Below are 17509 nucleotides of genomic sequence, written 5' to 3' on the forward strand. Positions count from 1 at the left end.
TACTTTTCTCGTCAGGGCATATATATTATATATATACTTACTTTAAATATATATATAAAAGGTACTATTAATAAACCTAACTGGACTTTAGTTTTTATTTTTATTGAGTATTATTATGTAAAATTATTTTTTTTTTATTATATTAATATGTTGAAATAAAATGTCGATGAAAATAGGAGGTTAAGGTAACTTTTTCATTGTTTCAGGCCCCGGTCTTATAGACGAGTTGGAGGCTTTCATGGCCCCCGTCGGCGAGGGATGCTACCAGCCTCAGCCAATCGACGCCCGCCGAATAGGGTACGTATAGAATTAACTATTCCTTGAAAGGACCAGGGCTCATCCATGTTTGATTTGTTTTTTTCGTAATTAAAAACGGTTGTTTCGGACGCAATTTTGCCATATGGTTATTTATTAACTCGCATTGGAGCAGCATGGTGGAATATGCTCCAGTATCAAACCCAGCCGTATAACAATTACTTCGGTGGATTTTTTGTAGTGTTTTTTCTTATATCGAAAACTTTGTTTTCATCTTATAGGGGCCACCAACTACCAGAAAGCCCACCAGATTCCGGTTCGGAAAACCCTTACAGTCCAGAGACTCAAGTGTCCCACACTATTGCGGTATCCCAGACGGTTCTCGGAACGGATTACATGCTGGTCCCAGACCATATAACATCCCACGAGATCTTACATCAAAATGGTGACTACATTTACGAAGAATTAAAAGCTGATAATATCGATCATGACGTATTAAGGAGCAATTTGAACGAAGTCGTTGTTCTACCCCAAGATTCTAACATAGATCTGGGGCTGAGAACTGTTCGCCACGATATGGGTTTATCAGACCAGATTGCTTACCAAAACAGATACAATCAAATAAGGGTTGAACTGCCGGAGCTCGAACAGGGAATGATTAACCCTCAACTAGTATCGCTGGGACACGATACCCTGACGCCAGTGTACACGAATCTACAGGAACCAAGCAGTAAGAAGAGAAAACATTCGCAAGATATTAATTCTCAAGTTAAATGTGAGCCAGGTGAGATAAATAATTAGATTTTACTAGGTAGCCTGTCTGGGTAGGTACCACCCACTCATCAGATATTCTATCGCTAAACAGCAGTACTTGGTATTGTTGTTGCATTCCGGTTTGAAGAGTGAATGAAGTCCAACTACAGGCACATAACCACTTCGTTCCCAAGGTTGGAAGCGCGTTGGTGATGTAAGAAATGGTTAATAGTCTTACATTGCCAAATTTGGGCGGTGGTGACCACTTAACATCAAGCTGCCCATTCGCCCGTTCACCTACCTATAACATAAAACAATTTGGTCTTATCAAATAGCGCCGCAGCATATTACATGATATATGAACACAATCGGTTGCAATCGTATGCATGCGAGCGTTCATCGTGTGCGTGTTTCATTCAAATATGGACTTTAAACATTGTACAGATACTTTAATTTCCTTTACCCGTGTAAAAGCGCTGCGGCGTGTTTGATGTATTGTATTTTCTTTCAAAGTAATAACAAGATTGCATTAAACATTGAACATAAAAAATATAAAAAATTGCGTTTTTGCAGGAAGGAAAATGAGTCTTCTAAATTTAAAAATTAAGCCAATTCGTTAGATCGTTTTGATATTTGAAATTTTATATACAAGAAATTAATTCATTTAATTATATAACTTATAAGAATGATATAACATTGTTAAGGAATAATAAGAATTAAGTTTTAATCTAGTGGACCATGAAATTATAACTAAATCAACATATCAATTTTGTTTGGGGTTTGACACATATCAATTTTGCTTGGGGTGATTGGTTGAACAATGCTGTCTCTTTTTTTCGAATGTCAAATCAATGATGACGGAAAGGGATAAATCAGTTTTAACTAAACAGCCTCTAAACAACGTTTATAAGTTAGGAAGCAATGTAATAATTGTCAAAGAAAATTTCTACACAAATGAAAATCGTAGTTACGATATTTTACAATAAAAAATTGCATTGTCTGCTAAAGTTAGGTGTTCCAAATAGTTGTGTCCAGCTTGACATTTGGCTCACCTTGGTAATGTGTGTTATAGCAGTTTTTCTTTTCATAGCTGCGCTATCACCGGAGAGCGTAGTGGTCCGTCCACCGCCATCCGTAGACGGATCGGAAGCCGGTGACGAATCGCCATTGCAGTGCATACGTTTTGCCCATTTCCAACAAAATATCTGGCATTCGCTATATGACTGCAATGCGAAGCTGTTGTAAGTATTAGTACCATGTTATTTCTATGTTATAATGTAAGAATATAAAATTATATATAATTGACTGCCTCGTTGGTCTAGTGAAAAAAAAGCCGAGATGGCCTAGTAGTAAGAACGCGTGAATCTTAACCGATGATCGTGGGTTCAAACCCGGGCAAGCACCACTGAATTTTCATGTGCTTAATTTGTGATTATAATTCATCTCGTGCTTGACGGTGAAGGAAAACATCGTGAGGAAACCTGCATGTGTCTAATTTCACTGAAATTCTGCCACATGTGTATTCCACCAACCGGCAATGGAGCAGCGTGATGGAATAAGCTCCAAACCTTCTCCTCAAAAAAAGGTGCGGAGGCCTTTAGCCCAGCAGTGGGACATTCACAGGCTGTTACGGTACGGTTGGTCTAGTGGCTAGGTATAAAGCAGCAGATCCCGAGGTCCTGGATAAAAGTTATTGGGTTTTACTGTCGAAGATTTTAGTAAGCCCGGAGTACGGAAGTTGGAAGTGTGTACACTCCAGTGCCTCAGAAAGTACGTATAGCATTTGGTCCTACGCCTGAACTCTTTCCAGTCGTATCGGATTTGCCGTCCCGCCGGGTTATGAGAGTGGAGATATAAAGAGTGCATCTGTGTTGCAAACACATCTTACAGAAATAATTTCCTTAATATATATAATATATATAAAGATAAATATTCCTGATATAATTGGTATCAAAAACAATTAAAAATCCTTTTTACACCTTTTTAATTTCATTGCAGGCCACCCCCCTCCTACATCGTCGGGGCGGACAAGGGTTTCAATTTCTCTCAAATAGACGAAGCCTTCGTTTGCCAAAAGAAGAACCACTTCCAGGTGACCTGTCAGATACAAATGCAGGGCGAACCGCATTATGTCAAGACGTCTGAAGGTTTCAAGAAGATTAATAACTTCTGTCTTCACTTCTATGGTGTTAAGGTAACATAAGGATTATTTACATGAATATTTTTTTTTTCGGTATACGTAGCATCCACTTTAAATTTATTCGTGTATGTGCTTAAGAGGTACGTATGTGTATGTGTGCGTGTGTAATATTTTATTTGATCACAATTGAATATTGTATATCACACTATACATATTAGAGGCGTAGAAAAATTTATTCATAAATTTCCACGATCGAACCTTCGAGAATTAAAAGCAGTACAAATCACACTTATGTTTTGATGATTAATTTGCAGGCAGAGGATCCAAGTCAGGAAGTGAGAATCGAACAAAGTCAGTCCGATCGAACAAAGAAACCGTTCCATCCGGTTCCGTGAGTATTAATCCATGATAACCCTAGCATCCGCCTTGTTAGCTAGATCAAGATTAACAGCTTGGTAGGCAGGTAGCTTTATCCCACAGATCATCACGTCGTATCATCACGTATATATCACGTATTCATCCAGTATTTAACACACTCACACAACAGGCTCATTAGCTCAGTTGGTTAGAGCGTCGTGCTAATAACGCGAAGGCCGCGGGTTCGATCCCCTCATGAGCCAATACTTTGTTTTTGTTTTAATATTACTGTAAGGAGCCCTACATAGTGATCCAGTATTTAACACAGTCACACAACAGGCTCATTAGCTCAGTTGGTTAGAGCGTCGTGCTAATAACGCGAAGGCCGCGGGTTCGATCCCCTCATGAGCCAAGACGTATTTGTTATATTACGATATTCTAATACGACTATTTTGTCTTTATAAATATCTGCGAAATCTCATTGCCACCTGCCACCTGCTATCTGCCACAAGAATGTATTGACTTTGCGGAATCGAATCGGAGATGTTTAGAGTTGTGTATGAGTTTGTTTGTTACTTTATTTATTTGTCTGTATGTCTCGCTTTAACGTTTTAACTACTTAACGAATCATTGTCAGGGTTTCAGAAAAGGGCATATTGTACCTAACATCTCGTTCAGTCCCGCTCCCGCGGAATCTGTTATACGTAAAATTTCTTATTGTACAAACAAACTCACTTGCATTTATAATGTTAGTAAGGAATATTAAATCCTGTCCTGTATCAACTCATAGCCAAAACTACTGAACCTAAAAAGATGAAATTGGAATAAAATTTTTCTTTTATAACTTAAGCACCGGTTTAAGGGATGGGTGCTGTAACTTTGTGTTAACTGATTAAGTACAGCTTAATAAGATGGACCCGTCCATCTTAGCTGGAATAATTCTCTATAACAAGTTTATAGAATGAATTAGAGGTTTTGCAACCTTATGAATATTTCAGGGTGGAGCTACGCCGAGAGGGTGCAAAGGTGACGGTTGGTAGGCTTCACTTCGCGGAAACCACAAATAATAACATGAGGAAGAAGGGTAGACCTAATCCGGACCAGAGGCACTTCCAGCTGGTGGTGGCTCTACGAGCACACACCACCCACGCAGATTACATGGTGGCGGCTCACGCCAGCGATAGGATTATCGTCAGGGTATTGATATTTTTTTTTAATAATGTAAACAAAATAAAAGAGAAATATTGTATAGATATATTATGAATTGTATGAACAAATAGACGGTCGTATTATTAACCTACCCGCCTACCTAGGTACCGCGCAGACTGCCAAATATACTGCCTGATGATAAGAGGCATGTATGCATGTATGTATATGTATAGGACAAAGACTGGTGCTGTAAGAAATATAAACCATCTGTTATGTCGCCATTGTACCAAGATGCTATGATCCCATTGTCTATAGTTACTCATAAATGCTTTGTATTGTTGTGTCCCATTTTGATTTATTAATGAGCCAGTGTAATTACAGGCAAACGAGATGTAACATTAAACATAAAATCCTGAATACCATGATTGATGACGTATTAATGATACAATTAAATGGGCAAAATTACCACACACCATTAATCCTTCTGTCTTCCTGCTATAAATGAATATTTGTAACATCCAGGCGTCAAACCCCGGCCAGTTCGAATCGGATTGCACAGAAAACTGGTGGCAGCGTGGCGTGTCAGAGAACAGTGTCCACTACAACGGCAAAGTTGGTATCAACACGGACAGACCAGACGAAGCCTGCGTTATAAATGGTTCGTAGTAGATGTGGATATTCGGACCTCCTTTTTTATTTTATTATAAAAACATGGCCAAGCAGACGTTGTTCTACCTTTGTATATATGGATTTCAATCGTTTGGGGGCTTCCATGAAGTGCCGGGCTAAAATAGCACTCGCCTATGGATGGAGACTACCATTGGGGATCGACAGCAGCGTCTCCAAACACTTCTAGTCACCCACAATGCTCGTAAACACGTCTGCTGTCGAGAAGAGTATAGGTAATACTTTTCTCAAGCCACTTACTTTGGCCTGTGGAAAGAATTACCCATGCACATGCAACGAGATCACATATGAGATTTTGAGACTTGACGATTGGTTAAGCGGTTTGAAAGTCGATGCTGCAGCGCCATCAACTGTTGATTTAAAACAAAATTATCATACTAAGTTTTATCCGCGGCTTCGCTCTTGTAACTTATGTTCTTCCTTGGAGTTTAAGTTGTTTGATAGCGAATTTCATCAAAATCGTTTCAGTAGTTTAGCCGAGAAAGCGTAACAGACACACAGAGTCACTATCGCATTTATAATATCAGAATAGATAAAATCATTCTCCACGAAAAATACATATATGTATGTACCAACTTTTATTTTTGTCAAATATTGCCGAAGTCTTATTAATTTTATACGAAACGACATATTTTTTATATATAATAAATGAGAAGTTCTTTGAAGCTAAATATAATTGTTGCAGGTAATCTAAAAGTAATGGGGCACATAGTACACCCCTCGGACGCGAGAGCGAAACACAATATTGAAGAGCTGGACACTGCGCAGCAGCTGAAGAATGTGCAGAGTATAAGAGTTGTTAAGTGAGTATTAGAAAAGGAGCTTCTTTCAGTTGATGCCGACTGGCCCTAACAGCCCGTGAATGTCCCACCACTGGGCTAAAGGCCTCCTCTCTTCTTTTTGGGGAGAAGGTTTGGAGCTTATTCCACCACGCTGCTCCGATGAGGGTTGGTGGAATACACATGTGGCAGAATTTCAGTGAAATTAGACACATGCAGGTTTCCTCACGATGTTTTCCTTCACCGTAAAGCACGAGATGAATTATAATCACAAATTAAGCACATGAAAATTCAGTGGTGCTTGCCCGGGTTTGAACCCACGATCATCGGTTAAGATTCCGACTGGCCGCGCAGGTTCAACTACGATCCGTCGTTCGCGAGCCACTCGGGGCTGCTGGGGCGCGACCCGCGGGCGGGCGCCGCGCCGGCCGACACGGGCGTGCTGGCGCAGGAGGTGCGCCGCGTGCTGCCCGACGCCGTCAAGGAGGCGGGTGACGTCACGCTGCCCGACGGCGACACCATACACAAGTTCCTCGTCGTCAACAAGGTACATACACTCTCACACACACACACACACACACACTCACACACACACACACACACAGACGCGCGCGAACACACACACACACACACACACACACATATATATAATTTGTAACACTTTATATTATCATAATAAAATATATTTTTCACATAATTTCAAACTAGATTCGATTTCAGCTATAAATATACACAAACCTTATATTATAAATACATTCTCTAAAAAAAGTTTTAAAGTAATTCATAAAACATAAATTATCATAATGATCTCTTACCTTATTACCAATTTAGGATTGGTACAGGTTGTACCAAATTCTCTGATTTGATAGTAAAATGTCTGTATGATATGCTTAATTAGCCATAAGGCGACCCCTTGAACTACACATTAGTTCTAAGCATAGTTCTTTAGAATAAAATATTAATAAAAAAAAAACTGGTTAACAGGACCGTATTTTTATGGAGAACCTCGGAGCCGTCAAGGAGTTGTGTAAAGTGACGGGCAATCTGGAATCCAGGATCGATCAGCTGGAGAGGATCAACAGGAAACTATGCAAGATCAGCGTTCTCCAGAGGAGAGACAGCTCCAGGTCCAGCATTAGTAATGGTGAGAACTTCGATACTCATTTCGCTAGATTATTGAAGTTACGAGAACTAGAAGAAAAAATGGCATTATTTTAAAACTTCATTGTTTTTAATTTACAATTTATATTATACCGGCTTTATCTTTTGTTATTTAGAGCATGGTTCGTCAATGTCTAACTCCTGTTCTCCAGTAGATTGGGAGGTTTTTCAATTACAGTGTGAATTGATTATTATTATTTTTTATAGATTCGCGTTTCTCCGGCGTATCAACGTCATCGAAGTCATTCTACAGCGATGGTAACATATCCATCGACCAGATAAGGGACATCGCCCGAAGCATCCGCAAGCACGAGTGTTGCCACAAATTGAGCCACAATTCCCCGAAATTCACACGCAAACAATGCAAAAATTGCCACGGGAGCTACTCGAAATATGGCAAATATTACAATTACAATAAAACATGCGTTAGATATCATTCCAGTAAGGAAAAAGTTGATGATCCAAAAGCTTATCCAGCTTATATAAACGCAGTCGACAGCGCCCATAAGTTGCCAGAGGAAAATTATACTAACACATCGAAAAAGAAGGATTCATGTCTATGGTTAAAGGATGAGGATAATTTCGGTAATGGCAACACTAATCTAGCTTTCTGCTGTCGAAGGAAATACAGATACGGGGATGCCAGTAATGAATTGATATCAAATAAATTTCTACAGATTATTATAACAATACTAATATTCGTAATGGCTGTATGGTGAGTATTTGTTTTTTTTTTTAATTATAATCTGTGTATTTTTTTATATATGATATTTCTTTGAATTTGAGATTTACTTCAATAACAGTAACAGCTTGTTAATGTCCCACTGCTGGGCTAAGGCCTCGTCTCCTTTTCGAGGAGAAGATTTGGAGCTTATTCCACCACGCTGCTCCAATGCGGGTTGGTAGAATACACATGTGGTAGAATTTCAATAAAATTAGACAAATGCAGGTTTCCTCACGATGTTTTCCTTCACCGTCAAGCACGAGATGAATTATAAACACAAATTAAGCACATGAAAATTCAATGGTGCTTGCCCGGGTTTGAAACCACGTTCATCGGTTAAGATTCACGCGTTCTAACCTCTAGACCATTCGGAGATTTACTTGGTAGGAGGGTATTGTCCAAGTCCGTCCTGGTAGGTATCACCCACTCACTAAAAAACACACTCCTGGACGATTAACGTTATGTGCGTATGTGTAGGTTAGGTTTTATTTATTATTAGTCGTGGATTAATAGAAGTAAAACTGGTGGTAGGGCTTTGTGCAAGCTCGTCTGGGTAGGTACCACCCACTCATCAGATATTCTACCGCAAAACAGCAGTACTTGGTATTGTTGTATTCCGGTTTGAAGGGTGAGTGAGCCAGCGTAATTACAGGCACAAGGGACATAACATCTTAGTTCCCAAGGTCGGTGGCGCATTGGTGATGTAAGAGGTGATTAACATTTCTTACATGCCAATGTCTGTCAGGTGGCTCAATGCTCGTCCGCCTTCCTATTCTATAAAAAAAAACAACCCACAAACGTGTTAGTCGAGCGTTGTGCACTGCCCGCAGCCTGGTGGCGATGTCGGCGCTGTACTTCCGCGAGCACCGCGAGCTGGCGGCCGTGCGCGCGCGCGCCCTCGCGCCCCGCCCGCGCCCCGCGCCCCCCGCCGACCGGAACCACATACAGGTACGCGCCGCGATACTTTGTGCTCTTGTGTGGGGAGTGAGCCAGTGGACCGGGCACAAGACACGTGACATCTTAGTTCATCTCATTTGCCGGGATTGGTGGCGCGTTGACGATATATAATAATAGTAATAATAGCCATACATTCAGATCTCAAACCCAAAGAATACTCCAACATATTAAACCCAGACTCATTCCAGTATCTGGGACTTGCTTATCGTTTGCAGATATGTTTGCCTATTGGCAAAGGCCTCCTCCAACGTTTTCCATTCTGACCTTTCCTGTGCCACTCTGTTTCACTTAACACCTGCTACCTGTCCAATGTCCTCATCCCATCTTTTTAGTGGTCTACCTTGCTTCATTTTAAAGGTAAAAGAAGAAGAAGAAGGCACCAGAGAAGGCTCTGGGGTACCATCTTGTAACTTTTTTGTCCATTTATCGTGACCTCTTACCATATGTCCTGCCTATCTCCATTTAAGTCTTCTGATTTTCAGTCTGACATCTATAGTTTTGGTTTTATTTCTGATAACACAGTTTTTCAGTCATTGGACTTCTTAACGTTCAGCATACTCCTTTCCATTGCAAACTGGCATGTTGCAAGTTTGTTTGTCACGATATAAGGAATGGCTTATATTTTTCGGGCATATCTTCCAAAGAATGGAAACGTTATGTCCATTCCCAATATAAAACAACAGATAAAAAAATGTTCGGTTATAACTAGTATAACATTTACTTTTAATATCTCAATTTTCAATTATTTTGCATATGTATATATATTACTTATACAACTGTTATAATAAATAAACAAAACTACTAAACATTTTTATGTTCACGATTCAATATAGATTTATATACAGATGATATAAATTATTAACGTCTTTTTTTTTACAGAATCTGAAATCACAGCACACGATCGCTAAGAAGACTAAAGGTGCGTTCAATAGTTTATATACACACACCCACAAAAGCGAGACACACACACATAAATACATGCTCAAACACACACAGATATATTTATTTATTTAATACTTATTGCAAAACATATAAATAAGGTAAGAGAAATAAGAAACAATCAAAAAGAAAAAAAAAATGGTGCGCAAAGGCGGTCTTATCGCTTAAAATCTAGATTCTGAATTGGTAGTTAGCTTTAGGTAGGTTAGCTTTGCATTTAAATTAATACTGTAACAATCAAAAAGCCTCTCATGATCTCACTTATATGGAATATTTTGTTTTTTTTTCTGGTTTTAAGATATTTATTTAATAAGGCACACAAACACAAACCTATTACGGGTTATAAATACGTGTGGAATATTTGGTTCTGTGTGAACACTCACACAGGTATGCACGTCACTTAATAATTTAATAAACATAAAAAACACCAGTACTTGTTAAAAAAAAATAAACATTTAAACTACAAAAAAAAAAAAAACAAAATTACATAAAAAGACAACGTATAACGACAAATAATATTATATGAATTAACCGAACGGATATCCAATCGCTATTTTTTTAACAACAGGAAGTTACAGATAAAAAATAACATTTGAAAATGTATTATATTTTAAATTACAAGCCAACCACAGATATATTACAATAATACTAAAATTCATATTTTTACATACTATAATGCAATTAATATTCAATGGAGTTATATTGGAAATGAAACGTGATAAATTCCAATTGCTACAAAGATGTGGTCAATAAAAACTATCGAACTTATTTATAAACATTTTAGCAGGTGTTTAGTTAAACACTGATTTCTCTCTCTATCATCATTGATTTGGCATTCGAAAGACAAAGACAGCATTGCCTAATCAAATCAGCACCTAACTTACATATTTATTATTGTTTACAGAGAAAGGTCCGTATAAAACGAGTCCAGAGTACACGACGTCGACCCCCGACCCTCACTTGACAGCGACAACTATGCACGCATCGAGAAACTACGTGAAGAATGTGCTGAGTGAGTTAATATTTTCCTATTACCTTCTCCACGAGAGGGGTACCAAGCTTAGTGACAGTAATGGGTAAATATTTCTTTAGTACTTTGAACCTTGTGGTCTATGAGAAACAATGGTGTAACCTAGTCTTTTTTTTATTGGTGGTAGGGCTTTGTGCAAGCTCGCCTGGGTAGGCACCACTTACTCATAAGATATTCAACCGCAAAACAGCAGTACAGCAGTCATAGCCTCTTGTTGTAAGCTTGCCTTGGTCTTTGCTAAACTGCCATATTCGACCCTCGACTTTGTCGTGACCCATTCTTTCGGATTATTCACAAAAAAAAAACAATTATACAAGTTTCTGCTACATTTATTGTCAAGAGCAATTTATTATAAGCATGTTAAACGGCACAAAAGTAACAGCCACTAATTGATAAATGTCTCCTCTTCTATTTGAGAAGCTTCTGTAATGCAGATAGCTGGATAAAAGGCACATAAAAATAGTCGCCATATTGAATTTTCATTCCAGACATGGAGCAAACCTCCCAGTCGCCACAACTGGACACACCGGTTATTCTGTCACGGATCGCTGACGTCATCGGTAGCGGATGCACGTTCACAGTGAACTCTGACAACGAACTGGATGCTGAATGTCAAGTGAGAAAGAAATCCCTTTAAGAAATATATCCGATCTGTTTTTTATTGAATGTAAACCAACTAATATAATAATAATAATATCCCGGGACATTATTCACACACGGCCATCTGATCCCAAACTAAGCTGAGCTTGTGCTATGGAAACCAGACTGATATATTACATATACTACTTTTCTTTCGTAAATACATACTTATATAGATAATTACACCGAGACTCAGGAGAAACAGACATGTACAAGCACACAAATGTCTGTCCTGGGTAGGAATCGAACCCACAACCTTCGGCGTGTAAGGCAAGTATCTACCAACCACGCCAACCGGCTCGTCAATATATTGCACTGTACCGCTTTTGCTAATCTGATTATGTTTTGTTTATTATAAGTTGTATCTTGTGTATATATTTAATAATAATAAAATATTATTTTCACGCTGCATTTAAAAAAAGGATATTAAAAGAATTTCCAAATGGATATTGTATTTTCTGGTGAGGATTATTTGTTTTATTTCTAAGTTACCCTATTACTTATTTAATGATATTCTACCGCAAAACAGCAGTACTTGATATTGTTGTGTTCCGTTTTGAAGGCTGAGTGAGCCATTGTAATTACAGGCACAAGTGACATAACTTAGTTCCCAAGGTTGGTTGCGCATTGGCTATGTAAGCGATGGTTGACATTTCTTACAATGCCAATGTCTATGGGCCACTTGGTTGGTGACCACTTACCATCAGGTGGCCTATATGCTCGTCCGCCTTCCTATTCTATTAAAAAAAAAATTTAAAAGCTCGTAATTGTAAGTTATGACATCTTTTTTAAAGCTTGATTCTCAACGTAGTTAAAGTAAATTACTATTAAACCATAATCTAATAATTATCGTAATGTAATTGTGTTCTTACTATCAAGGGTACTTTATATGAAGATTTCTTGAGATCCGGCTCGAAGGACCATTGTTTTTTTTACTGTATTAAAAGATTTACATAGATTTTAACTGTATTTTTTACCAAATTAAAAGCTGCTGCTGTAATCAAATTATCGGTATTATTTACTATTTTAAAAGATATTTTAAAAATATGAACGCTAATGTCAATATGTTCGGTGAACAGATTATTTTTTATATTATGTTATTATTGCAGATCTTTTTTTAAAATAATCAAATCTTCGCGGATGTTTGTCTGTTGATGTTTTATCTTTCCTATTGTTTTAGTTTTCGTTAAATTTGATGTGCCCACACGTTTTTATGTCAAAGCATTACAATAATTTTAATTACACTCATGTCTCCAAACCTTCTTTGGTACGTAGAAGTAGAAGGAACACTTCTACTATCTGCCAATTCTCTAGAATAGTGTAGTTTCTACATATATGCACTTGTATAAACACAAAGATAACATATAAAAACAATTTCCTTTCAGTCTTCCTGCGGCCTCGACCCTCCACAGACATACGAAAACCAGGAACCTCTAGAACGTTCTAAAACAGACAAAGAGTTAAACGAGACATACCCAAGAACATTAGAGAGCTTACCCAAAGACAAGCTACCCTTAACCCCAGTGATACCAGAAAAGAACAATTCAAAAATACAAAAACCAGAAACTGATTCACTAAAGAACGCAATCCATGAGGAAATTATGGCTGAATCGAATTACTTAGAACAGAATAAAGTGAACGGATCAGAGATTGGGAGGTTGAGGAGGGATGTTCGAGATATAAGAGAGACCAATGAGGCGCTGTTGAGGAGCAGCTCGGAGGAGATGATTATTGAGCAATCGGAAGAGATAAGTATGCCAGGTGATTTGATATTTTCGATAACTTTGATTGCTTCAGTTTTTCGTGTCTTAGGAAGGGAGGGTGGGGCAATTTATATTAAAGTATTAGAAGGATATTTTTTTCTTAAGTGGATTTAAGTTGTCTATTTAAAGTGTAGTTTTTGTCACTCTTTCGTTAAACTGTATTGATTTTTTATTATATTTACGTGGTTTTAAGTCACAAAAAGGCTCGGGCAAATGCATTCAATTTGACTCGAAGCAATGATCGATATGATTGTCTGTACCTGAAGTGTAAGTTCAATCTAATCTCTTAAACTGAAGGAATATTTTTTATTGCCTTGCAATAAGAGAAAAATAAATTTTGTCTGAAACGAAAGCGACAAGCGAACGATGATTGTGTACCTTGATATAGCCTAACACGTATCGTACGTCCCGCAGAGTGCGACACGGTGTCGGTGGGCGTGTCGAGCGCGGCGCTCGTCAACGCGAGCGTGTTCGCGGCGCGCGCGTGCTCGCGGGTCACGCACAACTACACGTACACCGTGCCGCTCTCGCGCTGCCTGCGCGCCGACCGCCTCGACCTCACCTTCAGGTGACACTCGCATGTAGCTTACACTACGACACTACAGGCCTCACCCGACAGTAGAGCCCAATCGTGCCACCGCATTCCGAAGCCAGAGGCCTAGTGGTTTGAACGTACAAATTGTACCAATAATTGATGAGCTTGGCGGGAAAGAAAAACATCGTGAGGAAATCTGTGTGTGTCGGATGAAAATCTGTAATATGTTTCATCACCGACTAAACTGTAAACAATCATAATTAAATATGGCGATGAATGCCATCCATAGTCACCTTACCTAAAAAATTGCAGATCGTCGAAATTAAAAGAAATGCGTCTGTGCGACCTCAATTGCAAGTACGATACGATCAAGAATTGTCAGCTGAATCGTGAAATTGCGAAGCCTATACCGACGGGAGAGCTTTGGACGTCGAAAATTACCTTGGAATGCAACATGGACAGGCATATGAAGATACGGGCGGCGTTTATGCCTTTAAAGGTTTGTATTGGACTTGCTATAAGATATATATTTACTAGGAAGCAGCAGTTATTAAGCAAATCGCATGAAGTGTGTACATACGGTTTGTTTACCTATATTCCGTCTTCAATTGGTATAGAATAAAACTGTTCCCATATCTTATTGAAAATAATAAACATTTCAACAAATTCAAGAACAAAATCGCTGAATTTAACTATTTTATTTTCCTACTCGACCTGTCACTGATTGTAACTTTATTTTCACCTACCTTATATACATCTACATAAGATGTAACATAAAGTAAAATTAAAGAATATAGTAAAATTAAAATAAAATAACAGCCTGTATATCTGCCTGCCAGCCTGTTTTGTTAAGGCTTCCCCTCCGTGTGTGAAGAAGGTTAGGAGCTCATACCACCACGTGGATATCTATTTGACACACGCAGGTGTCTTCAAGATCTCCTCGCCGAGCACGTGATGAACAAAATTCAGTTGTGCATACCCACACATACACACGTACAAAACCATCGGTTAAGATTCAAGTGTCCCAGCCCCTGTGCCATCTCGACTTGATTTATTAATTGGAATTTATATTAAATTTTGTTTTCAACAGGATTTGTGCTATTTGAGCCCAGACAGCAAGACACCCTTCCTAGAGTTCAACATGCACGTGTATAGAGATTGCCGTAACTAATTTTTTTTTTAACTTGGTATCAGCATCACAATTTATATATTTTTTATTATTTTTTTACTTTAAAACATTCCTAGAAGTGCAATTATATAACCGTCCGAAATAATTTTAACATATATCTGTATTTTTTGTATATTTCTTAAACATTCCTATAACTTTAAAATTAATTGAATTTATTATGTGTAATTTTATTCTGGCAACACTGACAAAGAATTGAATAATACATACAATATATTATGTCTGTTTTAAATCAATTTTAATGAGATATAAAAGCTGTGTATATTTAATCTTTGACCGTTTGTTATATTTAGTAAAAATGTAACTGTGTGTTGACAAATATATATTTATAATAAATATTTTGGATATAACCTAGCTGTCAAATAAATGCAGGCAGAAAATTGTGAGAGAGACTTATTCTACGATCAGAAGTTGTCTCTTTCTAACAAGTTTCTTTTTAATGGATCTGACCATTCTTTATCTATGGTATCCTAAACTGATGGCTTATCATTATTATAAATTTAAAAAAAAAATTATTAATTAATTGGATATAATTTTGTTTATGTTGACAATTGAAATATTTTATAAAAAATTAATTAAACCTCAATAAATTTTTCTTAACGTTTTAATATGAAATTTGTGTCATATACACTAACTATGGTCATGAATTTGAGTGTGAGAGGGATAGAACTAGCACGAATAATTATCAACTGGTCACATTATAGACCTTGTTATATTCGTTTTGTCTCTTTCTAATGATGGATGAAGCTCTATCTCTTATCCTCATCAACTTTTCAAATATCTACAAACGAAAACCTATTTTAATAATAATTGACTTATTATTATTTTTATGTGAACACAAGTAATAAATATAACAAATAAAAAAATAACTACGTACATGTTACCAAGGAAAAAATCAGATTTTTAAATTTATAACACTTCGCGACGACAGACGAAAAGTACGATTTTATCTTTTTTGGTTAAATTAAGTATGAAGTTTGTAATCCCTTTTCTTGTCTATTGGTTATAGACAGACTTGGGCAAAATGTAATCAGACTAATGATTAGCGATTACGATTACAATGTGTAATCATCAATCTCGATTCCAGATTAATGAGTGTAATCATATTAAAGTAATTAAACAATGATGATTACTTTCCATCAGATTATTAATCTGTTTACGACAGTAGTTGACAACGCCCAACTCTAGTTTATAGAAATAGAAAAAAAGTATTTCTAAACATATTTTTTTTATTTAATTGTACCTGTAGCAGATTTATAGATATTTACGTTTGTAAATAAGTTATTTTAAATGCTGGTGTTTAAAGTCGGTGGTAGCTATTTTTTTTTTAATTATTATAAGTAATAAGTAATTTTCGCCTGTATTTTTATTGTATTGTACAGAAATTAATTGATTATTTTCAATGTGTTTTTTTTATTTGTTTAAGTTAGTATTTTTTTTAGTATATAAGTGAATACTCAAAAACATTCTGACAAATTTATCTCTATATAATTTTTAAACGATTTAGTCTTCAAACTATTTGCATGTGTTACTTTCTTTTCAGTTTAGGAATTTTATTTTAAAATAGCTAATTCATTTAATTGCTTTTTTTTATTCTATGGTTCGAATTTCAAAAATATTAAACAATAAATAACATTCCATGCCAGTACTTAATTATTTTAAGGTTTTAATATGCATACGCACAATTTATTTTTAATATTTATATCCTATTGACAAAGAAAAGGTGTCTAAACCTAAAATTTTCAATTTTTTTTTTTAAATATTAATTAGTATTGCTAAAATCGCTTATTATTTTTGATTGAAAATTGGAACATTAAAAAAAAATTAAAGTGTTATTTCGCATAATTATTATTTTTTTCGGATTAATATTTTTAATGACTTTCGCACTCTAAATGAATTTTATATTCGTTACGTTCATTTTCAAATTAAATTCATTCAATAATTAATATAGACGAACTTACATATAATATTATGTGCGAATAAATAACGAGAATCTCAGTATACATAGTGTTTAAAATATTAATATTAAATAAATAGATTATTTATTTATAGTAAAATTAGATTTGTGTGGGATTCACGGTAGTAATTTTTGAAAATCACATTATTATATGAAATTTAGGGAACATTATATATATATATAAGTTTAGTTTTAAGTATAGAATTAATACATCTTGCCATATTCTTGGTTTATTATTTTTTATCTATATTTTTTTTTTTGTCGTTAAGATTTTTTTGTAATCTGTTACATATTTTATGTCTCTCATCGTATTAGTATAGTATGTGCCGCCATTTATATTTATGTATTGTTCGAAATGGTAATAAAATGAAATCTTAATAAAAATGTATTTTCATGACATAATAATAATAATTTAAAGATTTTTTTAAAAATTTACGCATAATTGTAATATTTCTCAGAAGTGAGGATATTTTGACTGGTTCCTTTTATTTACAATTT

General features: G+C 36.3%; 1 protein-coding gene and 2 non-coding genes across 5 annotated transcripts in view; all 3 read left to right on the forward strand.

Annotated features, from left to right (window-relative positions):
- LOC126778793 (uncharacterized) overlaps positions 1 to 16597 on the forward strand; it is a 53962-nt gene extending 37365 nt beyond the window's left edge. Inside the window, exons 2-21 of one of the 3 annotated variants that reach the window (XM_050502461.1) lie at positions 207 to 297; positions 537 to 1039; positions 2099 to 2249; positions 3007 to 3202; positions 3463 to 3539; positions 4504 to 4702; positions 5177 to 5312; positions 6027 to 6144; positions 6475 to 6667; positions 7105 to 7264; positions 7489 to 7996; positions 8836 to 8953; positions 9842 to 9881; positions 10806 to 10913; positions 11420 to 11547; positions 11993 to 12031; positions 12956 to 13322; positions 13748 to 13901; positions 14181 to 14367; positions 14959 to 16597. In XM_050502461.1, the coding sequence (XP_050358418.1) occupies positions 207 to 297; positions 537 to 1039; positions 2099 to 2249; positions 3007 to 3202; positions 3463 to 3539; positions 4504 to 4702; positions 5177 to 5312; positions 6027 to 6144; positions 6475 to 6667; positions 7105 to 7264; positions 7489 to 7996; positions 8836 to 8953; positions 9842 to 9881; positions 10806 to 10913; positions 11420 to 11547; positions 11993 to 12031; positions 12956 to 13322; positions 13748 to 13901; positions 14181 to 14367; positions 14959 to 15039 (3554 nt within the window). In that variant the 3' untranslated portion in view covers positions 15040 to 16597. Of the gene's footprint in view, positions 1 to 206; positions 298 to 536; positions 1040 to 2098; positions 2250 to 3006; positions 3203 to 3462; positions 3540 to 4503; positions 4703 to 5176; positions 5313 to 6026; positions 6145 to 6474; positions 6668 to 7104; positions 7265 to 7488; positions 7997 to 8835; positions 8954 to 9841; positions 9882 to 10805; positions 10914 to 11419; positions 11548 to 11992; positions 12032 to 12955; positions 13332 to 13747; positions 13902 to 14180; positions 14368 to 14958 lie in introns of all 3 variants that reach the window. The other 2 variants (XM_050502460.1, XM_050502462.1) reach the window with 2 other exon arrangements.
- On the forward strand, positions 3695 to 3768 carry Trnai-aau (transfer RNA isoleucine (anticodon AAU)). The gene has a single exon. It is a non-coding gene; the product is annotated as a tRNA-Ile (tRNA).
- On the forward strand, positions 3844 to 3917 carry Trnai-aau (transfer RNA isoleucine (anticodon AAU)). The gene has a single exon. It is a non-coding gene; the product is annotated as a tRNA-Ile (tRNA).
- Positions 16598 to 17509: the final 912 nt, after the last annotated feature.

Source organism: Nymphalis io, chromosome 27 (genome assembly GCF_905147045.1).
Source record: "Nymphalis io chromosome 27, ilAglIoxx1.1, whole genome shotgun sequence".
In the NCBI taxonomy this organism is placed as follows: domain Eukaryota; kingdom Metazoa; phylum Arthropoda; class Insecta; order Lepidoptera; family Nymphalidae; genus Nymphalis; species Nymphalis io.